Below are 25,456 nucleotides of genomic sequence, written 5' to 3'. Positions count from 1 at the left end.
TAGTAAGTTCCTTGAAATCGTGATTTCGGTATTATCCGCATTGATTCTGATTTTGATAGTAGGTCCATGGTAGAGTGGAAGCATTCTTGAGAATAATGTCAGATGTACTTTCATTCAACATCTCAAGGTAAACTTGCTGTGTGATGAAGTTTGGTGGGCTAGCTTTGGATGGCTCAGCCATTGCTGCAAATAGGTCAATATAATTGATGGGTAGTATCGCTAGATATGACTAGTAAATTCTGTTGAAGGGAACGGACGAGCGAAAGGCAAAGGAGAGAAATGGCGTTCTACAACTATTGAGACTAGTCAGCTGACCTCACTACCAGCCTGTCTGTGTCTGCCTGTTTGAGTGGATCTAATTTTGCTGATTTTATGTCCTAGAATGGGAATCGTCTCTGGTATCATGCTACTGCTGATAGAAGGTAAAGCAGGTGATATCGATTGCTTTTTAAGGTACCATAGGGGTAAGAACACCGTGATAACAATGACAATGCAAGCCCAACTCCAGTAATCGTGTCGTAGAGATCGAAGAAAAGAAACAAAAGATATATGAAAATGGAACAAAAGAGATTTCCCAAGGCAAAAGCAGAAATGGAAGAAGTAATAATACCCTTAATCCATATCCATCTCTTCCTCGACTCCACCATCCACCAGAACACGAGCCTTCTTCTTTTGCCGCAGTCTCTCCTCGCCGTGGACTCTGTTGGCAGCCTTGTTCTGGTCGAGCTCCAGAGGTCGACCCTCGGCCTGCTCGCGCAGCTCCTTGCGAATGAGATGCTCGCCCTGAGCAACAACCTTGCGATCCTCCTCGCGCTGGCGGTCGCGAGCAATCTTGCCAGCGAGACGACGCTTGGTGAAGACACGCTCGCGGCGTTGTCGGATCTCCTCCACGCGCTGCATAGCCTGGACAGTGGCGGCGACCAAGTTGCGGTCGTACTTGACAGGGACGTTGCGCTTCTTGGCGAACTGTGAGAGGACGAGAGACGAGTCGACAATCATTTCCTTGCCGCGGGCGGCACGGTGGCTCTTAGTCCACTTCAACTTGCGAGGCTGACGCTTCATCTTGAAGTTCTTGTGGCATTTTGACCGACAGAAGCGGAATTGTCGAGCATCGTTGCGGACGAATGTGATTCCCTTGCCCGGGAACGCGGGGCGGGAACAAAAGTGGCAAGTCTCCACGCTAGAAAATGATCATAAGTATTCGTTCGGAGATGATTTTAAGTATCTGATGTGATAGACTTACCGCATGGTTGCTGGGAGTTGATTGTTCTGGACTTCGTTTGTCTTCCCCAAAAGTTTTTTTTTTTTTGGAAGAGCGTGGAGGAGGGGCGCTAAACCTAATTGGGCGACTCGCTGACTTTTCCCGCCGCGAACCCCAAACCTTTGGACTTTCTGCCTTCCTCCGAGAAACAGACTCATCTTAGGTTCGCCTGAATCCCATTAATTTATTCTTTCCAAATGGCATCTACTCTTGCTGTTGGTCTCGGTGTCGCCACCGCTGCCTTCTTGGTGAGTTCATTCCCGCACTTTTATGTGATTCCAAAACTGACTGTTTCCCCTCTCAGGGCCGCGCTGGTCTGGTCGCCTACCGCCGTTCTCAGGGTGGCGTCAACGCTGCTGGCAAGGCTTTCTTCAAAGGGTTCGTTTGATAGCTATGAAATAATCGGATATATATTGAGATCTGCTCGCTAACTCATGTAACAGAGGATTCGAGCCGCGCATGAACCGCCGAGAGGCGTCCCTGATTCTCGAACTTCCGTACGTTCCTCCTCGACTGAATTCACGTTATTTTTTATATGGGACCGGATCTAACAATTGAATTTTCTTTGCCAATAGTGAGCGCCGATTGACTAAGGACAAGGTCACCAAGAAGCACCGTCAGCTGATGCTGCTCAATCACCCCGATCGTGGCGGCAGCCCATACCTGGCTACGAAGATCAACGAAGCCAAGGAATTCCTCGAGAAGCATGTTTAACTGACGACCACCCGGATTTTGGTCGTTTTCAATATAGTTCCCTTCTATCGGTCATGCTTGAACATTTCTTCAGCGTTCGGGGCCTCCCACTGCCGCGGCTCCGGCTCTGATTGAGCCTCAAGAGATCTTGGCTGTGTGAATCCTGGGTGCATAGCGTGGCGTTTGGTTGATATTTCCTAGATTGTTGGGTGAAATGGATCATTTCCTTCCCACAATCGTTCCTGTATTTTATGTACATTTATTATATACTCATACGAGATCGCCACTCCTCTCCTCATTGAATGTATTTTTATTCTATTGATCTCTTGATTTGCGATCCAATAGTTCCACTACACCTTCACCTCGATTCCTCGCTTGTTGGCGTTACTGGGTACATCTTGTCGTAGACGTGGAAAAGCTTCGATCATCAGACCGCCGATCTATTCCTCAATTCAGCAGAACGAGACTGGCCTCGGTTGACACTTTGCAGTTGTCAAGCTTGCGAGAAATGACACAGGACATGCACACTGAACATCTTCCTCCTGTCGAGAGTAACGGTGGACGGGAAAAAAGCCCTACTCGGGTAGTAAATGGAAGATCCCGAGTAGATCAAACCGAAGAAATTCGGCGAACTTTTTCCATTCCATCCGAAAAGAGTGTTCTAGCAATACTGTATGGAACCGCCCGTTGATTGATAATGGACGGACCAAAAGGACGGAAGTTCATCGCTTCCGCACCAGCCACGATCATCCCTTGGCTTCGGGCCCCGGGGTTAGGCCATTCCGATTTCTTGGGCTAAGGCAGCAGGTATTATTTTGTGAAGATTCAATTCAATCCAGATGAAACTCCTTAGTTGTACTCTTCCTACCATAAGGTCCCGACACTATTCTGTACTTAGATATTCTCCAACTTGGTTGACTCAGCCAAAACGTTTCTTAGTCACAATTCTCCGCCGATTCAAAGATCTTTTTTTTCCGCCTCGCTGATACTTTGCGTCATCCATTTCAAGCCGCCATCAAACACTCCCTCACCCCCTGAAAATACTGAAGGATAACTGAGCTCCCCCTCTTCATCCACTCGCTCTCCAAAGGGAAGCGCCGGAAAAAGCGCGTCTCCGAGACGCATGATAGCCCCGCAGCTTCTTACTTAACACCGCTCTCCTTCTCTCTACTCCACTCCGCGCAAGTCCCATCACGCGAAAAAGTGGCAAGCTTAAAAGCATAATTGAAGACCAACCTTTCAAGATGGACGGTCTGGGGGATGGCGATGGACTCGGGTTTGACATGATGATGAATCAGGAACCACAGCTATTTACTGGCTATCCTCAAGATGGCTCGCATATGGCTGGTATGTCTGCGGGGTCCATGTATGCCGACGATTCGTTGGCCGCGGGGATGAGACCAACGATGCGAAACGACGTCGAATTGCCAGAGTAGGTATATGTCATACCGAAGGGTTTTTTGATTCTCATAGACCCATGTTAATTTAATTTGCTTATAGGCATGCGACATGTGCCGGAAAAAGAAAATCAAGTGCGACGGAAAGATGCCCAAGTGTTCGCACTGCAGCAATTACAAGACAGACTGTGTCTTTACGCAGGTTGAGAAGAAACGGAATCCACCCAAAGGGTATGTCGACCTAATCGAAACGAGATTCTACATCGAGAATTGGAAGTGTCTAATGGGTGATGCAGCGCCAAATATATCGAAGGTTTGGAGAATCGCTTAGGTCGTATGGAATCTCTTTTGCGATTGTCGGGGCTTCTCTCGGAAGACGACAATGGTAAAACGGATCTTGGGACACTCGAAAAACGATTGGCAGACCGGACGAACGCCTTGAACGCCGCGAGAAATACAAATAAATTTGCTGCCCCGAATGCAAACCTCCAAACTACCCCCGGTTCTCACAATACGACGCCGCGTATGGAATCAGGCTCGAGCCCGCGAACAGCTGCTACATCTCCAGAATCACATAAGGAGTCGGAGACTGAGGTGGAGGCGTTGTCAGATATGATGTGCTCACTAGTCACCAACAACTGCGGCGAGACTAGATATATTGGTATATGGTATTCGTATTGAGACGCATTTCTTCTTATTAACTGGTCTATAGGTTCTTCTTCTGGTTTCTCTATCTTCTCTCCGAAGGGAATTCAATGGGTCAATGAAAAAACTGGCGACACCTCATTTCAAGACATGATCTCCTCGGCTTCTGTCGATGACAATAAATGGATGTATTGGAAACCAGAGATCTTCAGCGATATATTCGCTCGCCGAGTTTTCAAGCCCCTTCCACCGAAAGAGGAGGCTCTCTCCCTCTTCAAGGATTTCTTCGAAAATTTCAACTGTGTGTTCCCGTTGTTCCATGAAGCCACTTTCATGCACCTGGTGGAACGGCAATATTCTCGCGATCCCTACGAGGGTTCCGGATGGTGGGCTAGCATTAATGTGGTTCTTGCTATTTCGCACCGTCTTCGAGTGATGAGCAATTTGGTGCCTCACGAGGAAGATAAGAAGGCGTGGCTGTATTTAAAAAATGCCATGGGTGTCTTGACTGAGTTGACTATGCGTAATACGGACCTTCTTAGTGTTCAGGCGTTGCTGGGCATGGTGAGTTTTCTTTGAAAAAAAATTATTGCGTTGCCTTTTCTCACAGATATCTAATAAATTTGCAGTCTCTGTTTCTTCAGGGTACACCTAATCCCCAACCTGCTTTCTTCCTTGTTGCTGCTGCGATTCGCCTGTCCCACAGTATTGGACTGCACAAACGTGGCTCCGGCTTTGGGCTCAACCCAGTGGAGATAGAGCAGCGAAAGAGAGTCTTTTGGATCGCGTACTGCCTCGACAAAGAGTTCGTCAACCTATCATCCAACAATGTTTACATATGCTAACTGCTCAACAGTATTTGTCTTCGATCAGGTCGACCACCGGTGCAAGATGATGATGACATGAATGTTGAACTTCCCAGCGAAGATCCACCTGACAATGTTGGAAATGTTCCATTAGCTGATGGGAAGGGCAAATTCAACCTCTTTAGATCCCTTTGTGAATTCGCCACCATTGAAAGCAGTGTCTACAAAAGGCTCTATTCAGCCAAGGCATCTAAACAGTCGGATGGCGAGTTGCTAAATACTATCGGTGAGCTCGACAAGGAACTGGAGGACTGGAAAGATAACATTCCCATCGACTTCCGTCCTGAATACGAAATCCAAGTTACCCACGGCCCTCTCCTTCTCCACGTTGTTGTCCTCCAGTTCTCATACTACAACTGTCTCACTACAATCCACCGCATGTCAGTCCACCACGGGTATTGGACAAGCCGGTTGTCAAATTATGCAATTCAAGGCTTGAATGCCCGTCCTTTGAATCCCAGAGTCTTCCTTTCAGCGGTGCTCTGTGTGACAGCCGCCAGAGCATCAATTAACCTGATCAAATATATCCCACAAGGAGACTTTGCTTGTGTCTGGTACGTGTCAAATACCTGTCCATGATGACTGTTTGCCAACCTAACATCTTTATTAGGTTGATTCTTTACTATCCAGTATCTGCACTTGTCACACTTTTTGCAAATATTCTTCAGAATCCTGGCGATGCTCGCGCTCGTTCCGACATCAAATTGATGAATGTAGTCGTCAATTTTCTGTCTACTTTGGTTTCCGATGAATCGAACGGAAGCATCAAACGGATGCTTGGGCTCTGCGGTGAATTTGAAAGAATTGCCAAAGTGGTCCTTGACAAAGCCGAGAGAGAATCACATGCACGCAAGAAGCGGAAGGCTGCGCCGGATGAATCCGAGCAAGCACAGCGAAAAACAAACGAAACACATACTGCATCCCCTCCTCCACCTGGAAAGGCCACGCAACAAGCACCTCCAACCTCAGCTCCTTTCTCACCGTCCATGTTTGCCAACAACCCTACCGCTTCTCCCAGCCGTGTCAAGCAATTCGGCAACGACCCTTCTTCTCTTCCACCAAATACCGGCCTATCAAGCGACCTGCCAAGTAATATTCATGCTATGTCTGGTCTTGGTCAAGACTTCCCAGATATGCTCAGCCCGGATCAATTCGGCAATGTCCCCTTCTCTGAACATACACCCTTCGATGCTAGCCCTAATATAGGGTCATTCCAGCAACCATTTGTACCCCAGGACTTATGGCAAATGCCAATGACGATCGAATGGGACTGGGCAGATATGTCTACGAATTTCCCTGTTTTTGGAGCCGGCGGGGTTCAGCCCCCTCAATGACCCTAAATGAAGAACAAAATGATAGGCCGGCACTTAGTTTGTTCATGTATAATGGCGTTCGCAAAGAGCGCAGGATAATAAGGAGTTCATCTGGATTTTTTTGGGCTCATGGATCTGGCGTTTTCACCCCTCTCATCATACCATACCATTTACCAATCATACTATCTCCTCTTCATACATATTGACAACCCGCATTCCTCTAGTTCTGAGTAACCGAGGACAGACTGAAATATCTTGAAACCATTTATAGACTGAGTGGTGTTTCTTCTGTATTGTAATATACTTTTAATTTCCCGTAAACTATCAATGAATTTGTAGATATCAATTTATGTACTCCGTTGTTGCTGGGTAAATCCGTTAAATCCACCCTCCACCCGATTCGACCGGGTTCGATGACTCAGCTTCGGAATGGCAGAAAACCCGATCCCGCCGAAACTGGGCTGCCGGCGAGAGCTTCCCACTGCACCTCCAACTCCATCGATGCATTGCGTGAGGTTGTTTATCGCGACCAAAACCGATTGATCACCCCTACCTCCCGCCCTTTTGGCCCTTTGGGCTCCCTATTCCTCGACCATGGCCACCTTCTTACGGCGGCCAGGCAACCTTGCTCGATTCTCGAGGAGAGCCACCGAGTGCGTCAGCCGCGTTGGACCGTCCTCCGTGCGACTGCCTCAATCGAAGCTTTCGTCCCTCATTACATCGCAACGTATCCGAACCTTCGCCACACAGGGTCCCGGTGGCCCGACACCCCCGGACGACAAGACCCGGAATTCCCAGTCCAGCGGTAATGGCCCGGAGAACGATGGCCGCAAAGATGAAGATCCGAACAAGTCCGAATCGAAGTTGACCGAGAAAGAACAGCAGCAACTGGATGAGTTCATCAAGCATATAGAATCGCGGATTCCACCCTCGCAGCATGAGTCTACCCAACAAGTCCGAAAGCACTTCATGAAAAATGGGCTACCATCTGAACTCAAGGAGTTCATGAACAACTACAAAAATGCCTCATTAATGGATTACCTTCGAATGGTGCGGTGGCTGTTCAAGTATGCCAATGAGCATGCCGACAAGATGGCCCGGGAAGAAGTAGCTCGCGACATGAAGATGCCCCCAGAGGATCTTCAAAAGATGAAGAATCAACGGCAATCTGAGAAGGAGAATGAAAAGGATGGAAAAGAGGAAAAGACAGAGGAGCAGAAGAATAAGGAGAAGGAACAGGAAAAGGAGCAAAGCAAAAAGCAGAAGAAAGGAGAACAGCCCTTCCCTCCTCCTGGTAGCAAAGTCTTCGAATTCCGTTTTGATCCCGCCTCTTTCTTGATTACTGCATTGGTCACCTACTACGTCTACCGCAGCTTCTTCCCTGGAGACAGCGGAGCTCGTGAAATCACTTGGCAGGAATTCCGCTCCAACTACCTCGATAAGGGTCTCGTGGAGAAGTTGACCGTCCTGAACCGCAGCCGTGTTCGGGTCGATCTCAACCGCGAGGCCTCGGCTCAAGCGTATCCCGACTCTAACGGTCAGCCCGTCTCGCACGTTCTGTTCAGCATCGGTTCTGTCGAAAGTTTCGAAATGAAACTAGAGCAAGCTCAATATGAACTTGGTATTCCTAATGGCGAGCGGATCCCCGTTGCCTACGTTGACGAGGTTCCTTGGGGCAGTGCTCTGCTTTCCTTTGCTCCTACCCTGCTCCTGTTTGCTGGTATTTACTGGGTCTCACGCCGTGCCGGTGGTGGTGGTGGCGGCCAAAGCGGAATCTTCGGCATTGGCAAGAGTCGTGCAAAGAAATTCAACCATGAGACTGACATTAAAATCAAATTCGCTGATGTCGCCGGCATGGACGAGGCTAAGGTTGAGATCATGGAATTCGTTAGCTTCCTGCAGCAGCCGGAGCGATTCCAGAAGCTCGGTGCTAAGATTCCCCGTGGTGCTATTCTCTCTGGACCCCCTGGTACTGGTAAGACCCTTCTTGCTAAGGCTACCGCTGGTGAATCTGGCGTGCCTTTCTACAGTGTCAGTGGTTCCGAATTCGTTGAGATGTTCGTTGGTGTTGGTCCCTCGCGTGTCCGTGATCTGTTCGCAAATGCTCGTAAAAATACTCCTTGCATCATCTTCATTGATGAGATTGATGCTATTGGAAAGTCTCGAGCCAAGCAAAACTTCGGCGGCGGCAACGATGAGCGTGAGAGCACTCTCAATCAAATCCTGACCGAAATGGATGGCTTCAATACCTCTGAACAAGTCGTCGTTCTCGCCGGTACCAACCGACCCGATGTTCTGGACAAAGCCCTTATGCGTCCTGGTCGTTTCGATCGACACATTGGCATCGACCGTCCCACCATGGACGGCCGTAAACAGATCTTCCGCGTCCATTTGAAGAAGATTGTTACCGATGAGAACTTGGAGTACCTCGAAGGCAGACTTGCTGCTTTAACCCCTGGATTTGCTGGTGCCGATATTGCCAACTGTGTGAACGAAGCTGCTCTTGTTGGTACGTCATTGTATTTTGTGTCTTGAATGATTGAATAAACGCTAACATTCTTTTTTCCAGCTGCTCGCGAGAACGCCGACAAAGTCGTCATGAAGCACTTTGAGCAGGCTATTGAGCGTGTCATTGGTGGTCTGGAGAAAAAGTCTCTTGTGCTTTCCCCCGAGGAGAAGAGAACCGTCGCCTACCACGAGGCTGGCCACGCTATCTGTGGTTGGTACTTCAAGTGGGCCGACCCGCTCCTCAAGGTCTCTATCATCCCCCGTGGACAGGGTGCCCTTGGCTATGCTCAGTACCTTCCTGCCGGCGGTGATACATACCTCATGAACACTAACCAGCTTATGGACCGCATGGCTATGACTCTGGGTGGCCGTGTCAGCGAAGAACTTCACTTTGATACCGTGACTAGCGGCGCCAGCGATGACTTCAACAAGGTTACCCGTATGGCCACTGCTATGGTGACTAAATTTGGCATGTCTAAGAAGCTTGGTTTCATCCATTACGAAGAGGATGGTCAACAGATTCAGAAGCCTTTCTCGGAAGACACCGCTCGCAATATCGACGTCGAGGTGCGTCGCATTATCGACGAGGCCTACCAGCAATGCCACACTCTTCTGACTGAGAAGAAGAAGGAGGTTGGTATCGTTGCCGAAGAACTTCTGTCAAAGGAGGTTCTTGGTCGTGACGATCTGATCCGTCTTCTTGGCCCGCGACCCTTCCCCGAGTCTGGCGAGTTTGCCAAGTACTTTGATGGTAAAGGTGGCGAGACCATTGCTCCTCCTGAGCCTACTCAGAACCCAGAGGAGACCTCGGGCAAGGATGGCCGTGATCAGACTCCCTTGTCATGATTTTGCGGCTAAGCTTGGTGGATGATTTCGTGATTTGTCTGCATTTTTGCGCGGGCTTGTTTAGTCAATTCTTGCAGGGAGTGTGATATCACTGTGTCCTTGGTTTCCTTTATTTTGTATCTATGGATTTGCATCCCCTTTCCTATCTATTGTTCTCTTTTTTTTTCTTTCAAATCCCCCCTCCAACCTTTTGTTGTGTCTCTCCTCCACGAATAACTCCCTTCTTCCTTTCTACCATGTCGCCACTAAATATGAAGAGACCTTAGCTATCTCGTGTGTCCTTAAGCCTCTATTTGAGGGGTCGATGTCACTTCGTTCCGTGGAGTTTGTACTATAACTTGAAGAAACCTTGAAGCATATTTTAGTTTGATATTTTCTGACCACTTCTCGAATGGATTGTAGGAAATTCATTTCAAGCCTTTTTCCATTCAGGGCCTCCCTTAGACTTGAGACATTGAGGATTCAAAGTTGAATGCGTTTATTATTCAAGTGCCATGAATGCTCTTTGTTATTCGCATGGCTATTCAAGTCTGAGAAAGAACTTGACTTACAAGTTTCTTTCATATACCTACCACGCATAATTAATTAACGCTATTAACTTCGATTCAGTTTGAAAAGTTGTATATAAATCCCGATGAAACCAACTTGAAAAGCCTGAATATCCATCGTGCTTCATATCTCAAACATGTCGACCCCATTCATCGTGAACAAGAAAAAGAAGCTCAATAGACGTTTCCTCAATTTCTCGATTAAACGCTTGCGCTTGAATCGATGTAGGAAAACCAAAAGAGGTAATTATAGCAATATAGCCTCGGACTCAAACTCGAATCACTCGCCTAGAAGTGGGTGCTTCAAGTTGATCTCTAAACTATTTGGTATATCAAAACGTAAAGAGAATACGGCTGAAAGATATAGATATCAAGATTCGTGGACGGAAACCCCTGCTGTGCTTCGACTCGTGCAGTCTGGATGAAACAAACATTTTGATAGTTTGGATCATTAGCTTTATGTGGACTCATATCACTTTTCAGGCTTGAAAAGCTTGAGTACGCCCAAATCTAGTAATAAATACCTTAAAATGCGCTCTATAGCTTCAATGTCGGAATGAAGCGCCTGGTTTTCGGCGTAGTACATTACTATACTAGTGTAGCAGAGAACTATCCAATTTAACACACGTGAGTAACATTACTTGGGTATGAAGAGAACGAAACGCACGTACACCTGAACGGGCAAGGGTCAAAGGACGCGTTTAATTATTCAAGTATATATTTAACACCAACGTATTTCCGGCATAAAACCCCCAAAGCAGGTTAACAGAGTAAATTGAACGAGCTGGCAGCTGTAAATAGATGATTGGCAAAAAGAAAAGTCCACCCAAAGTTATTTCGACTGCATCCACCGCAAAATTTCACGTAGAAACCACATTTAGTTGCTCTTCTTATCTCCTTGCTCGGCCCCGGATGAAGCAGCAGTCTTCTTGATCTTCTTAGGAATTGGAGCCTCAGCAGACAAACGGGGCAGGAATCTGCCAACGCGAGCCTGGTACTCCGGATATTCGGGATACTTACCAGCGGTGATCCACTCGGTGAGGCGGGTGCTGGCCTGGAAGAGAATGATATATCCCGCAATACCGAGTCCAGACCATTGAAGGTAAGTCTCAGTGCGGTAGCAGGCCCAAAGATAGAGGGTCAGCCAGACAGCCTGCTCAGCAACGAAGTTGGGGTGGCGCGACCATGACCAAAGTCCACTGACGACAAATCCACGCTCCAGATCCTCAGGAGAGTATTGATCCTTATCGTCGCCTGCAATACGCGCGGTCTTTTGGTATTGCTTCTTGGCGGTCTGGAAGTTCCACTGTTGCTGGTCTGCGAAGAATTCGATGATGATAAAGAAGAGAGCTGCGCGGGAGAAGGCGAGATCAGGAAGGCCAAAAGTTTCAGTGGCCTGGCTGTTTGCGACGACTACAAACACATAGCTGGGGCAGGTGATCAGGAGTAGCAGAATCGACTGGGCAACGGCAATGAACGCGAAGTTGAAGATCGTAAACAAGAACACGTTGTTCACTTTGCTGCGCACGATTTGCCAGCGGTAATCCTCGGAGCCGATTTGGTAGCCGCCTTTGCGCCAGTAGTTGAAGGTCAACCGAGCCTATTGAAGATGATCAAAGTTAGCTTCTGGCCCGTAATCCATTTTTCATTATGGGCGCATACACTCCACAGAATTGCGACGAAAGCAATAGTATCCAAAGTCTGGGTACGAATCCCAGCCAGACGAGCCCAAGCGGCGAAGTGCACATTGTAAATAGCAGGCAGGATGCTCCAAAAGCGATCCACCTGCGAATAGTTGCGGTTTATCTCAGCAGCCAAAAAGAAGATCGCAGCCAATACTGAGCCGAGCGCAATCGCGGAGACCAAAGGGTTCGTCGCTAGATAAACCTCCTTCAAGCTACCCAAATCGCGACCAGCTTCGCGCAAGCTGGCGGGGAGGTACTGAAGCTGGGCCAAGTAGGGGAGAACGGTGAGTTTGAAGGAGGCAGCCTCCTCCAGGGATTCAACACGGGGAATTGGGAGAGAGGCCATTTCCCAGATCTAATATATGAGTTCGTGGGCTTGAAGCAAGACGAGGAGAAGTGGGTTGCTAGGTGCCGCAGGTTTATGTTTAGATTACCTCATCGGGGTTAGCGTCTTGGCGGGCGGAGCTAGCAGTCTAAGGCATTAAGGCATCAATGTATATACACATCTACATAGTACAGTACATCATCATCTATATGTTCGGAGCGATACAACCCTCGAGTGAATTGCAGGAGGAATGGGAAACAGCCTAAAACTTTCGATATACTGAGAGATACTGATTATTTTGATACTATTTTATTTTGCAATATGAGCCTGAGATACAGTAATAAATATGGGTGGACATTTGTTCGATCTGCGATGAAGCCTGACCACCCGCTGCAGGTGCTACAAAATGCTCACGCAATTTGTTCCGGCTCAGGCCGTCTCATAATTGGGATCAGAGGCTTAGGAGGCCACTCGCTTGAATACTCCTTCCAATCAAAAGGTGTTGAGAACTTGTGACGTCCGGAGCCTACCCAAGTGCCTTCCTCAATAGCAGTAGTCCTATGCTTTGACAAAAGTTCTCGAGTCGGCAATATTACCAACGCACGACTATTCGCAGGAACCAAGAGATCCATTTCAAAAACGCCATCTTCATTCTCGATGGACCATCTGCACTCTAGCCGCCCATACCGAGTTTCATAAGCTGCCTCGGCTGAGCGTATGGTACCTCCGGGAATCGGTGCCACTTTGATTTGTTTCCAACCAGCTGACAGAGGACGCAAACCAGCGACATTCGTATGAAGCCAGTTGACGATAGATCCCAAAGCATAATGATTGAAGCTGGTCATCTCGCCTGGGTTGATAGTACCGTCTGGTAGCATGCTATCCCATCGCTCCCACATAGTCGTCGCGCCCATGGTGATTGGGTACATCCATGATGGACGACTCTTCTCAAGCAACATTCGATAAGCAATTTGAGGATATCCACTTTTCGAAAGTGCATGTGCAATGACCGGAGTTCCCGCAAATCCAGTAGCAACGCGAAATTTCCCAAGCCGCACAAGGTGAACTAGGCGAGATGCTGCTGCCATTGCCCCTTCAGCTGTGGAGTGAAGGTCATTCACTATAGCGAGACTCAGTGCAGTTTGTGTATCACCGACTAATAACCCAGAGGCTGCAATATACTTGGCCTGAAACACTGATTTCAGTCGCTCGTGGTCGGATTTGAAGCGTTCTGAATCTTTGCTATGCCCCAGGATATCGCTAATCTTGGACATAACAGATGTTACATGGACAAGATATGAGTCTGCAACAAGAGTTCCGTTTGTACGTGCATCACCTGGTTCGATAGGTGGTGCCGTTGGATCCAGCCAATCTCCTAGTTGCCATAGATTAGGGTTCCAGAGACCATCTGATCCACGTCGTATTCCCCGATCGATCCAGGCGAGCATGCTTGGGTATTGTCGGTGGAGGATCTCAACGTCGTTATAAGATAAGTAGAGATCCCAGGGAGTCAAAACGACCACATCGTCCCAAACAGCTTGAGGTGTATGCGGCCACAACTCTTCACTGATAACATTAGGAATCACAAATGGAGGGACGCAACCATCATTTTCATTGAGCTGCTCAGCGGCCACGTCCTGTAACCAACCGCCGAGCATTCCAGCAGTGTCATACAAAAAGTTTGCTGATGAGCAGAATATTTGTATGTCTCCAGTCCAGCCTAGTCTTTCGTCTCTTTGGGGACAGTCAGTAGGTATTGACAAGAAGTTACCGCGCATACTCCACAAGGCATTGGTATGTAGCTGGTTCACCATAGGATGAGAGCAAGAAAACCAGCCAGTGCGAGTCATGTCAGTATGCATCACAAGTGCTGAGAGGCTCGCAAGTAGCGGGCCATTCCGTCCCTCGTCCCAACCGTCAACTTGAACATATCGGAAGCCATGAAATGTGTATTGTGGTGACCAATTTGAGATTTCACGACCATCACAGATGACTTCGTCTGTACACTTTGCATGCCGGAGTGGTCGAATACCAATCTCGTTGTTCTCTAATACCTCGGCGTGCGTAAAGGACACCCGTGAGCCGGAGGGCAGGTTCAGAGAGCGTACACTTAAGCGACCTACCACATTCTGACCAAAGTCGACTACTGTTTTCCCTGAAGGTGTGCGCTGAACTGCAACAGCGGAGATCTTCTCGGTGATGCGTACAGGAGGAGCATCCGGGGCAACTAATTCAGCTTGCGGAAAGTCAAGCTTCTCAGCCTGAACCCAGTGAGAATTCCGAGTCGACTTGACATCGATCTTTGAAGCGTTCCAGTCCAAGTCTTCTACGCCAGAATCATAAATCTCACCATCATAGAGCTCGCTCCGGAGAATCGCACTGGGCGCGCACAACCATGTGTTATCAGTTCCAATCGAAAAGAAATCCTTTTCGGATCCTTCACTGATTTCAAGTTGGGCTAAGACTGCCAGCCGATTGCCATAAAGCTGCCTTCGCCCGCCACGGAACCCTAACCGTGTAGCATACCAGCCCTCGGCCACCTCAACCGCTATAGCATTAGGCCCTTTAGGGTCTCAGGAGAGGTGCAACGTCAAACATTTGATAGTTCAAGCGATGTTGATAACTAGTCCATCCTGGGGCAAGGCATTGGTCGCCCACCTGTTTCCCGTTGATAAAGGCACGGTAAACGCCGAAGCTGGTGATGAACAGGCGGGCTTTCTGGATAGAAACCGACGCAGGAATTTGGAATTCTTTCCGGAATCGAACGGGTCGTAGAGGTGCATCCGGCTGTGGGTCTCCAGGGGCCGAAATTGGGTCAAACTTCCAATCGCTGCGGTCGAGCAATCCACACTCGACATCCTTCCAAGGCGACCATGTGGTGGTTGTAGCCTTCTCGTTTGCCGCATTGGTGCCATAGACCCGAACGCGTATTTGAGCACTTTCCCTTGACTGCAGCGGTTTGCTCGGCCATGGGACAAGCACTGAGTCATTGCTTTCAATATGGAAGGTTTCTTCCTGTCGCTCATAGCCCGGACGAACAATTTGTAAGTCGTAAGCAGTCTGCTCCCAATTTAGGGACGAGTCGTCAGCGCCGGTAAGGAACCGCCAGGAGATACGCGGGCTAGGTATTCCAATACCAAAACCAGTCGCATGCTGCTCTACCGTGGGCGTCTCAATATAAGGCATTATGAACGCAGGATGGTAATGTTTAATGAGAAGATGATTGTCCAGCAGAGGCTGACCATCTAGCGATATTTAAGATGTTGAAAGAGAGCCCACTCGGTATGCATTGCAACGAATACCCGAGTCATGGTGGATTAATATACAGCTGGTATCTGATGCAGGCACGAAGATTGGAAGATTGCAAGCAAATCTATGGACTCCGCCAGCGGAGAGGAAGGGTTGATGAAGTGGAGAAAGGCGGCGTCTTCGTACGGCGATTGGATAGTCGCCGCCCCGGAACTACCCCACAAACTTACTTTCGACGAAATGTGGAGAGAATATATGCGAGATGAATGGAATGGAAGATCTGCCTTCCGACTAAACTCATGGGATGGCTGAGGTAGATCTCGGGAGAAGTTGACCGATTCCCAGAGAAGCATTCTTGGACTGGGCAGATGGTATAAAACCAGCCAACGAGGCCATACGAGACTCGAATTTGCACAGAAGAAAGCACCCATAGCCATCTAAAGTGTATAAAAAAGTTTCTAGATGGCCAATCTGTTTGTTGTCTTGATTTCGCTTGTGGTGGCTCTTGGAGGGTTCGTATACGGCGTGGATTCAGGTAATTACAGCTCGTTTCTTTACACATAAACAGACCAGATGATACTGACAGGAAGGCTTACAGGAATCATTGCAACTACCCTTGGTCATGGCACTTTCAAATATGCCATGCTTGGCCCTACTGGAGTCAATGCACCATTGACAGGTCTGTTATCATACTTACTCCTCTCTCCATTACAAACTGGAGACCAGCCAAGTAACTAAGTTCCTCCTAGGTGCCATTGTATCTTTATACAACGTCGGACAAGCCATCGGAACCTTCGCGGCAGGATATTTGGCTAACAAACTGAGCCGGAGATGGACGATCTGTATCAGTGCAGTTATCGGTATGTATGCCATGACTGCTCATCAGCCTTTGAGAAGGACTATTTGATTTTGAATAGTGAGTTAATATATCTTCCAGCAATAATCGGAGGTGTTTTACAGACTGCTGCCGTCAATGCCGGTATGATGATTGCAGGCCGCTTCTTTGCGGGCGTTGGCTGTGGTATCATGCTTACTGTTGTGCCCATCTACATTGCTGAGGTCTCACCTCCCGATCAACGCGGTATGATAGTCGGCCTCCAGGGATTTATGATCGCCATTGGCTTTTTTACTGCGAATTGGATCGGATACGGCGGCGCTTATGCAAAAGGCGATGCCCAGTGGAGGATTCCATTGGCTATGCAAATCCCAGGACCTCTCGCTTTGGCAGTTGGATGTTGTTTCATTCCATATAGTCCAAGATGGTGTAAGTAAATTGGTCCATTTGTTTTGTCGTGTTTTATTTCTGCACCAGCCGCTGACAGCCTCCAAGTGGTACAAAGAGAGCGTTATCAGGAAGCACATGCTGTCTTGGTGCTCATTCATGGGGGCTCCGATGGTGACATTGTAGAGCAAGACCTAGCTCAAATACGAGCCCAGATCCACGCAGACTCTAGCCAAGTCACATCTTTCAAGCCCGCGGTGACAAAACTGCTTTCCCGTCAATACCTTCACCGAACCCTGATGGCCTGCTTTATCCTTGTTATGGGGCAATTCAGTGGATCGTCGGTCATTCAAAACTATCAAAGTAGTTTCTATGCGGCCGTTGGATTTACTGGAAAGACCTCCCTTCTTATTAGTGGAATATATGGAATAATGGGAGTGCTGGGCCAGGTCATATATCTCTTCATTGCTGCAGATAAATGGCCACGAACTCGCACATTATGGGTGGGGTCAATAGTCCTTTCTGTCATGATTGCGATTTGTATGGCCCTGTCTGCTTTTTATGGGAGCGAAAGTACGGAGAACATAAGTGGTGCCCGTGCTGCCATCGCCATGATCTTCTTGTACTCCTGTGCCTATGCCGTCTTCTTCAATGGCACCATTTGGGTTGTTCCCTCCGAACTGTTTCCCTTCTTCCTTCGGTCAACAGGCATGGGTCTAGCTGTCTTCTCCAAAGCCGTTGCGGCAATCGTGTTGTCTCAAATCACCCCAACCGCCTTGGAGAACGTAGGCTGGCGGTATTACTCGCTTTTCATTGCTAGTAATTTTGTTGCAGCCTTTGTATATTTGTTCTTGCTTCCGGAAACAGGTGGGAAATCATTGGAAGAAATTGCTGAATTGTTCGGAGACACGCTTGCCTCGGACTTGCCCAAAGACATCAATATCAAGGACTCCATGACCCCAAAGTTGAAGTCGTCTCCAGAATCAGAGCCACCAGGAACGTTTCACGTGGAAAGAGCTGAATAGGTAGCTCTCATATTGCAGTGGAACTTTTCCAAGGCTGTTTCATATCGCTAGGTAGCGATATGAAATAGGCGCTGAGTGTTAGAGCTTAGTTATCCAGAGCACCCGTTTAGGTAGGCATCTAGGTAGCCTTATCCATCATCCTCATCCACCTGCATCTTCCACATCCATCGATAGGTAGGCACCTGTAATATTAAATGAAAGCGCTTTCAAATACATTGCCAGATTTATTCCCACAACATGAGAATTAAGAAAATTAATCCTTACCTTGGTATTGCTCAATATGATCGTCTAAAAGCCAACTTAGAGCACTATTCACAATGGCTTCGCCACTCAGACTCTTGCCGCCTATGAGCCGAGATAAGTCATAGGAATCCATGTCAGCACCCTCCGCGTTCTCCAAGCTAACAGCTTTCGAACCATTAGCAACTATTTTCTGGGAGCTGGAGCTGTCTGCAGATATGGCCCCAATCACCGGGCTAATAACATCTGTTGTCAACGTTCCCGTGTCCAAAGAGGAAAACTTGCTATCTTTGAGTTGCCTCTGCGAAAGTTCCGAAGTATGTTCAGTAAGAAACCGCGCCATCCAGCTGTCCAGGACAAATGGATTTCCTAAGGAATCTTGACAAGAATTCTGAAAGATTCGCAAGTGAGCGACCTGGATCAATACAAAGTCAGTCAATGATAATCCAATGCAAAACGATTTCCTCAGATAGTAGTGCGCACATGATGATCGACCACTGGCCAGTAAGACTTCAGGCTCATAAGGTGTTGGAAATTGGAAATTAGACCATCTCGAGCTTGATTGCGTTCAAGCTTATTGTTGTTGAATAGTAAAGTATGAAGCTGGACACTTGAGCTAACGACCGCGATATGCCCATAGATAAAATAAAGCATCTTACAGCCGGGTGTTGCCTCGGAAGCGCGTAAGATATCTGAAATGATGCTTGCGCTCTCTTTGCACTTCACTGCTCTACTGTGAGCGGCCGACTGGGAAAGCCGAGAATCCAAAAAAGGGAACAAGAGCATTTGACGAAAGTGATAATAGCCAATATGCATGGATAAAAAGATTTTCCCCACATTCTTTTCGACCATATGTATCAAGTTTTCGTAAGTGTAGACCAGGGCAGGAGGCAAGAGCTCTTCCCACTGATCAAGATCGCGTTCTAGGATGTCGGTCTCCTCACAATATTCAGGGAATGAGATGGACCCTTGACTAAGACGTCGTATTAAGATGTTGATCTTGGTGTAAATATTCAGGGTCTGTGCCATTTGAGCCCACATGCCATATTTAGGCGAAGGCGACACTGAACCCTCGGAGAGTCCTAGTCTAGATGTATGAAACTCCGCGTCGTCAATTTTAGGACGGTATGATGGCTCGTCAAAGAACGAGATAGGCTCCATAGCCATATCTGAGGCAGACCAATGACTGGCAATATGTATTGAAAGCCAAGTTCTGCGATGTTCCTCACGATGTATCATATCCGTGAGACTCTCTAGGGGTACGAGCTGTGCATGTAGACGAGCCATTCCAACATATACATACTTGCCATGTACATTGCCTTGACCGCCAAAGTAATAGCCGATCAAGAGAAATCCTTGTACTGTTGCCAAAGTTGGCGATATCATGTTTTCATGACAGTAGCATAACGCTTTCTTCGCATATACTTCGCCTCGGGCGTACGGGGAGACATCACGAATTATTGGGCTATTGGAATAGCTGATGGCAGTGATAAATAATAATCATTAGAAAAGGCATTTTGGGAGATTGTATCGGGATTTGTTTACCGGGCAGCAAGTGCACACATCGCGTAGACATGAATCAAGGACGCACTTCCATCCTTGAGACGATCCATAAAACTCGGCTCATGAAAGAGCGAATGTGCCACATTATGAATGTAGCGAAAATAGAGACAGACTAGGTCAGAGAGTAGCTCTGGTGAGTCTAGGTCACCATGTCTTTGCTTTTTATTCAATTCGTCTTCGCCTGTTGTACTCTGTGGAAAAGTCATCGCCTCAACTAGCCGCGGGGCATTGCTGTTAAGGCTACATGGTTTGGAGATGGATTGGCAGAGCTGACAGCCCTCCGATAAAGACCCTAAGGGGATGCAGCGTCTTTTTCGAGAACTATAATGATCCATATTAGAGCACGTCTAGTTGGTTCGCAGTAGAAAACTCACCGGCAGGTTGCACAAGCCCCGGCTCTAGCTCTCTTTGTTCTAGTGGCTGGCATGATGGACAAGTGGTGTCAATGTAAACTCGTAGTTCCCATTTGCATTTTAAATATCAATCACTTCATGAAATATCACAGAAATCGAAGGCCAAGTTGCTGTAGAACTCACGATCCAGGTTCGGATTACAGCCAATGATTCTCCAACTGGATCTAGCTGGATAATGAATAGCTGCACTTGAAATGCATCGTATCTAGTAGTCTCAATCGCATTTGTAACCTTTTTTTTTTTTTCGCGAATTCGATAAAAATGAGGTGAGAGGAGAGTCGAGAGGGAATGCTGGTTTCTTATAGTCGACGAGAAGAATCATGTGATGCAATTATTCACGTAATATCCATACGATTAATATTGTATTAATGGGTGGCCTGGTAAGCCAACAGCAATACTATACTGTATCGTAATGTAAGGCAGACGCGACACGGCGTATCGCAGCCTTAAGGCAGAGACCCCACCGAAGTATTTCCCAGTTGGGACGAGGATGTTTGCAAATGCTTCCTTCGCTTCGCATATTCATCGTCGAATCGTGACTACCGGGCTGCCATGGCACGGAAGATTCTCTGCGTGGCAGAGAAGCCCGCCATTGCCCGCGCCGTAGCAACACACATGTCGGGTGGCTCTTTTCAGACGGTAAGTGTTTTTTCAAGTACCGCGATGAGCAAGCAGCTTATGAAGGGATGCAGCATTCGATTCGCGGAAACCAATATGTGAAAAACTACGAGTTCGAGTTCAATTTTGGTGCCCCGTGGGGAAATTGCTCTGTGACGATGACGAGTGTTATTGGTCACCTCACTGGACTTGAGTTTGAACGCCAGTATAAGGGCTGGCAATCCTGCCCACCTGGCTCCCTCTTCGAGGCCCCTGTGAAAGAGGAGGTCGACAAGGTATGCGTGCATGTACCAAGTTTCTCGATGCTGCTTGCTAAGAATCTACCAAGGATAAATTGCCCATTGCTGAAAATATTCGAAACCAAGCGCAATACAGCAAGGCTCTGTTTATCTGGACCGATTGTGATCGTGAGGGCGAGCATATAGGCACGGAAGTCCGTACACAAGCGAAGAATGGCAATGCTGAAATTGAAGTGAGACGAGCTAGATTCAGCAACACAGAAAGAGCGTAAGTCAACTAGGGAGCCGTGGGAAAGGGCCGTCAAACTAAGCAAAATCTTCTTGAACTTAGACATGTTCTACGAGCTGCTCGCGAACCAATAGACCTCGATGAATTCCAGGCAAATGCCGTTGCAGCCAGAATCGAGCTTGATCTCCGCATCGGAGCTGCTTTTACCCGCTTGCAGACGCTTCAGCTCCAGGCCGTGGCAGAGGTTTTGAAAGAAAAGGTCATTAGCTATGGTACGATCGGTACATTATGATGAACGCAGTCTCTATTTTCTGACCATCTTCAGGATCCTGTCAATTCCCTACTCTAGGGTTTGTGGTAGATCGTTACTTAAGGGTGCAAAACTTCAAACCAGAAACCTTTTGGGGCATTAAAGTTATACTCCAACGTGAAGACACAAAGGTCAACTTTCTCTGGAAACGGGTGCACCTCTTTGATCGGGCAGCTGTGGTCATGATGCTGGAACGCTGTCTGGTGGCCAAAAAAGCAAAAGTCACGAAAGTGAATCAAAAACCAAAAAGCAAGTGGCGTCCATTGCCCTTGACAACTGTGGATCTTCAAATGATGGGCAGTCGATTTCTCCGTCTAGACAGTCAGACCATTATGAAGGTGAGTGCTACAGTACTTACTTGAACTCGGTGTCAGAGTACTTATGATTTGTCAGGTCGCGGAAGCTCTATATACCAAAGGTTTCATTAGCTATCCACGTACTGAAACCGACCAGTTCGACAAGGCGATTGACCTCAGGAAGCTTGTAGAAAAACAATATCCAGATAGCCGGTGGGGAGTATATGCCAGAGAGTAAGTGCTTGCAACTAAGTTCATCTCCTCGGCGGCATTTGGAGTACTAACCTCAATATAGACTTATTGAAGATGGGAAGTTCATGAATCCACGATCCGGAACCCATAATGACAAGGCACATCCACCGATTCACCCAGTGAGCTGGGTGAACCCATCTAGTCTGAACGAAAATGAGAAGAAAGTCTACGAATTCGTGGCACGCCGATTCCTCGCATGCTGCTCCGACAATGCAAAGGGCCAAGGCACAGATATCGAAATTCTATACGGGGAAGAGATTTTCCATGCCAGTGGTTTGATAGTTCTTGAAAGAAACTATTTGGATGTCTACGTCTATGATAAATGGGAGAGCAGTCAACAGCTCCCCAATTTTGAGAGGGGAGAGCTTTTTGAGCCCACAGAAGCCAATATTTTTGAGGGAAAGACGACAGCTCCGAGCTATCTGACAGAACCTGAGCTCATTGGACTCATGGATGCCAATGGTATCGGAACCGACGCAACAATGGCCGAACATATTGCAAAAATCAAAGAACGGGAATATGTGGTTGTGAATAAGCGCGGCAGTGGTCGCAACAAAGTCGAAGAACTCATTCCCACTCGTCTTGGCATTGCGCTTGTAGAGGGCTATGACAATGTTGTGACTGGTCTCCCAAATAGCATTTCTCTCAGCAAGCCGTTTCTCCGAAAAGAGATGGAATTGAGAATGCTTGAAATCTGCGCGGGCTCTAAAACCCGCCAGGAAGTGGTGCAACAAAGCTTGGACATGTACCGGGAGGTCTTCATTCACACACAGCGACGAATCGCTATGTTGAAAACGGCCTGCCGTAAATATCTTGTGGAGCAAGTCTCATCATGACCTCCATGGTATTGTTTGCTGGATTGCTTACACGGTATCAACTGCCAGTACTTCTTATGAGACATGAATAACGAAGTTAAGCTTCTTTAATTGGGTCGCCATATAGTAAACTTTGACAATGCACTATGCTCCTACGACCAACCAAATGCTGTGATCAAGCCTCTCGTTGATCCTTCGGCTCGACCAATCCATATCATTCAGTGCATACATTTGTGCATTCCTTTGACGTCTTCGAGAACTAGTAATTGGGCTCATTAGTCGTCGCAACATCATCGCCAGTCTAAGAGCTTTCGGGGTTGTTGATCGAAGCTTCCAACACCCCCAAAATGACAGAGAGGACGTTAGAAGTGTCTCTGGGCAACGGTCTGAGCCTCTCATGAGACTCTTGACAGCGAGCGATGGCCTCGTCCAGGTGCTCTTGGCTGGCAAGCATCTCCAAATCATGCACAATTCTATCAAACTTTTCGTACTTCACATGGAGTCTCTGGATCGAACCCTCGATTGCTTCCAAACTCTGATCCAAGAGGCGCAAGATGTGGTTGCCTGCGGTAGGCAATATACCAGCGTAAAGACGCAGAATCCCTTCAATGTATTGGCGCTGGTCGTCATGGCTTTTGGATAGATTGATGCAATCCTCATGACGGTACATGATTAGCTTGGCCAGCATACCGCAATTCACAACTAGGAGGACAAGCAAAGCTCCCTCGAGCGACTTTTCTCGTCCACTTTTCAGGCTGTCATCAATGGGTATTGAAGGGAAATGGTAAGGATCGGGGAAGCAAGGTTCGCGAATGTCAAAGGTAGCATTGTTCATATCTGGCGTTTCGAGAACATCTGTATCTTCGTGAACATGGAACGACTCCGGTGACTTTGGAATGTGAAAGATGTCTGAAGACATATTGACAGGTAAAATTTCACCGAGAGCATATGCTGAGCCAGCCAATTGAAGACTACTCAATGTGCGCCGGGCAAGAGAATTAGAAGACCGTATTCCTGGGAATGGTATCTCGCCATAAATGTAACCCCACAGACTTGAACCTAGAGACACGATGCTAGGTAACAGAACTTTCATCGTGCAAGATGGAAAAACAGTATTGCTTGATGTGCCAGAAGTTGCTTGACCGTCGAATAATCACGTCTAATACCCAGGTGATGATATTGGGTTGGCTTCTTATATCATCCGTTTATTTGAACAGACCTCTTTGTTGAAAGAGAAAACAATGTTTCGATCTTAGCTCAGATCATGATACACTTGAGCAATTCAGACAATGAATTAGGATTTGTCTACTTGGATGGGGCTTTTGTACCATATTCTGCGCCAGGTCTGCAACGGCGTTTGAAGTGGACGATCAATATGCAGCGGTACGGCAATTTCATTATTCTCAAGCTGCGGATATTCTGTTTCTGCACCGAACAATGCTGACAATTACAGTAGGATGTTGCGTCGACTTTTCCCAGCGCAACTCCTCGAAACGAAGATGACTTGATTATACCAGCACGACACGGAACTCTGGGTCCTGAGAATGGCACGGGATTCAAAAGTCAAACGAGTTATCATAACTTCATCCTTCGCTGTAATTGGCTAAGGGCACGAGCAATTACCACTGTTTGATGAAAAAAATTGGTCAGTTTTGAATGGCAAAATTTCAGTCCCGGCATATCACAAAAGCAATACAAAGGCTAACGGACAGAAATTCATCGCTACATGTGACCATGGCCCGGTTGCAATGATTGGCATTGCAAATATCCTGCGGACAAAAAGACCGACGCTCTCGCAAAATGTACCTCGCAAAGAATTGCCAAACTTGCTTGTTCGTGTGGTGGCCTTGTTCCGGCCAGCTCTCCGTGGAATCGTGGCGATTGAGACAATGGCAAAGCGAAGTCTCTGCTCGGATGGGTACCTAGATCGGTGGAAGATTGCATTCTGGAAACAGCTGATAGTTTGATTGAGCACAGTGTTGTATAATTTTGGCAACTTTTGTGTATTTTACCCTAGGCTATTCTATTCGAATAGAGCTGCAACGTTATCCGTTTCATTGAATATACTATGTGCCATGTGGTAGAAGGTGGAGAATGGACTTGCTGCGTGGGGGAAGATTTAAGGATCGGAAGGCGTTTCTTGGCGAAAGTCTCGAACGCCATTCGAAGTTCTTCTTATATTCCAATCCAGTTATTCTCCGCGCACAAAGCAAGTTCCTCTTCTACTGGAGAAGTCAACGCACCAGCCCTCTCCGTCAGTGGCGCCGATTCTTAATCAATGACCATCATCACTCTTGGGGGCAGAAAACTACCAGTCGGACTCCTCATCGAATGTGACGAGCTGCTGCAAAGAGACGTGACGTAATCGACCTGGTTGGTTTGCATGATAGGCTCATCCAGCGACGATCGTTTCCTGGATATCTGCCAACCCTGCTTCGTATTGCTTGCGGTTGCTTACCTTGGAAAAAGTTCACTTGGCCTGGTCTGGGATCCAATATCTTGACCCAATCTTCCCGTTGCTCCACTGAATCTTTAATGGCATTTGGTGTCGATTCGGGTAGTGATCCACCCTGGAGCATCTAGCGACCCACCCCCACAGATATCTCCGCATGGCCCGATGACTTGAGGAAGGGGATTGTGCTCATAATGCTTCTATAATGCGATCCCTCGGGATATACGATGCTCAGAGACTGAGCTAGGATGGGGCAGGGTAGAGACTCTTGTCGAGTCATACCGGACATGGTCACATATATCCCTGTAAGGCTCGTCTTTCATTTGTGGCATATACCGAAATGAGGCCTCCAAAGGAACAATAAGCAGAACCTGACTCGGCTTTTCGGATCCTGGAACCCTTCGTGGTCTGACAACTGCGCTGAGGGGGTAAAACCTAGTGGGAAC

General features: G+C 47.6%; 10 protein-coding genes across 10 annotated transcripts; 5 read left to right on the top strand and 5 right to left on the bottom strand.

Moving 5' to 3' along the window:
• Nucleotides 1-612: 612 nt before the first annotated feature.
• N7469_004527 (uncharacterized protein) lies at nucleotides 613-1,280 on the bottom strand (the record flags this gene model as incomplete). The annotated part of the gene is made up of 2 exons (XM_056643447.1): nucleotides 1,244-1,280; nucleotides 613-1,180 (listed from the first exon to the last, which is right to left on the bottom strand). Exons 1-2 carry the CDS (start codon nucleotides 1,246-1,248, stop codon nucleotides 613-615), a joined length of 573 nt encoding a protein of 190 aa, XP_056502859.1. The 5' UTR covers nucleotides 1,249-1,280.
• A 178-nt stretch (nucleotides 1,281-1,458) lies between these two features.
• pam18 (putative mitochondrial DnaJ chaperone (Tim14)) lies at nucleotides 1,459-1,975 on the top strand (the record flags this gene model as incomplete). Its single annotated transcript, XM_056643446.1, has 4 exons — nucleotides 1,459-1,509; nucleotides 1,566-1,639; nucleotides 1,705-1,758; nucleotides 1,837-1,975. The coding sequence occupies 4 exons, from the start codon at nucleotides 1,459-1,461 to the stop codon at nucleotides 1,973-1,975; spliced, it is 318 nt and encodes a 105-aa protein (XP_056502858.1).
• Nucleotides 1,976-3,198: 1,223 nt separating this feature from the next.
• On the top strand, nucleotides 3,199-6,196 carry atrR (transcription factor atrR; the record flags this gene model as incomplete). Its single annotated transcript, XM_056643445.1, has 8 exons — nucleotides 3,199-3,230; nucleotides 3,284-3,386; nucleotides 3,455-3,582; nucleotides 3,648-4,012; nucleotides 4,064-4,560; nucleotides 4,626-4,801; nucleotides 4,853-5,416; nucleotides 5,473-6,196. 8 exons carry the CDS (start codon nucleotides 3,199-3,201, stop codon nucleotides 6,194-6,196), a joined length of 2,589 nt encoding a protein of 862 aa, XP_056502857.1.
• A 573-nt stretch (nucleotides 6,197-6,769) lies between these two features.
• Nucleotides 6,770-9,529, top strand: N7469_004524 (ATP-dependent metallopeptidase FtsH/Yme1/Tma family protein; the record flags this gene model as incomplete). Its single annotated transcript, XM_056643444.1, has 2 exons — nucleotides 6,770-8,684; nucleotides 8,745-9,529. 2 exons carry the CDS (start codon nucleotides 6,770-6,772, stop codon nucleotides 9,527-9,529), a joined length of 2,700 nt encoding a protein of 899 aa, XP_056502856.1.
• A 1,425-nt stretch (nucleotides 9,530-10,954) lies between these two features.
• N7469_004523 (DUF1295 domain protein) lies at nucleotides 10,955-12,108 on the bottom strand (the record flags this gene model as incomplete). Its single annotated transcript, XM_056643443.1, has 2 exons — nucleotides 10,955-11,677; nucleotides 11,740-12,108. 2 exons carry the CDS (start codon nucleotides 12,106-12,108, stop codon nucleotides 10,955-10,957), a joined length of 1,092 nt encoding a protein of 363 aa, XP_056502855.1.
• Nucleotides 12,109-12,497: 389 nt separating this feature from the next.
• On the bottom strand, nucleotides 12,498-15,273 carry N7469_004522 (alfa-L-rhamnosidase; the record flags this gene model as incomplete). The annotated part of the gene is made up of 2 exons (XM_056643442.1): nucleotides 12,498-14,659; nucleotides 14,712-15,273. The coding sequence occupies 2 exons, from the start codon at nucleotides 15,271-15,273 to the stop codon at nucleotides 12,498-12,500; spliced, it is 2,724 nt and encodes a 907-aa protein (XP_056502854.1).
• Nucleotides 15,274-15,909: 636 nt separating this feature from the next.
• Nucleotides 15,910-17,583, top strand: N7469_004521 (hexose carrier protein; the record flags this gene model as incomplete). The annotated part of the gene is made up of 4 exons (XM_056643441.1): nucleotides 15,910-16,015; nucleotides 16,086-16,196; nucleotides 16,274-16,600; nucleotides 16,649-17,583. 4 exons carry the CDS (start codon nucleotides 15,910-15,912, stop codon nucleotides 17,581-17,583), a joined length of 1,479 nt encoding a protein of 492 aa, XP_056502853.1.
• Nucleotides 17,584-17,836: 253 nt separating this feature from the next.
• N7469_004520 (putative C6 transcription factor) lies at nucleotides 17,837-19,592 on the bottom strand (the record flags this gene model as incomplete). The annotated part of the gene is made up of 3 exons (XM_056643440.1): nucleotides 17,837-18,238; nucleotides 18,307-19,300; nucleotides 19,369-19,592. 3 exons carry the CDS (start codon nucleotides 19,590-19,592, stop codon nucleotides 17,837-17,839), a joined length of 1,620 nt encoding a protein of 539 aa, XP_056502852.1.
• Nucleotides 19,593-20,351: 759 nt separating this feature from the next.
• On the top strand, nucleotides 20,352-22,579 carry N7469_004519 (DNA topoisomerase 3; the record flags this gene model as incomplete). Its single annotated transcript, XM_056643439.1, has 7 exons — nucleotides 20,352-20,438; nucleotides 20,492-20,692; nucleotides 20,746-20,924; nucleotides 20,988-21,157; nucleotides 21,211-21,533; nucleotides 21,589-21,725; nucleotides 21,787-22,579. 7 exons carry the CDS (start codon nucleotides 20,352-20,354, stop codon nucleotides 22,577-22,579), a joined length of 1,890 nt encoding a protein of 629 aa, XP_056502851.1.
• A 280-nt stretch (nucleotides 22,580-22,859) lies between these two features.
• Nucleotides 22,860-23,651, bottom strand: N7469_004518 (uncharacterized protein; the record flags this gene model as incomplete). The annotated part of the gene is made up of 1 exon (XM_056643438.1): nucleotides 22,860-23,651. The coding sequence occupies one exon, from the start codon at nucleotides 23,649-23,651 to the stop codon at nucleotides 22,860-22,862; it is 792 nt and encodes a 263-aa protein (XP_056502850.1).
• Between the last annotated feature and the right edge of the window lie 1,805 nt (nucleotides 23,652-25,456).

Source organism: Penicillium citrinum (assembly GCF_028827155.1).
Source record: "Penicillium citrinum strain IBT 23319 chromosome Unknown utg000003l:1.0-4596430.0:1.0-4598250.0, whole genome shotgun sequence".
NCBI lineage: Eukaryota > Fungi > Ascomycota > Eurotiomycetes > Eurotiales > Aspergillaceae > Penicillium > Penicillium citrinum.
This window is presented reverse-complemented; position numbering and strand designations above follow the sequence as displayed.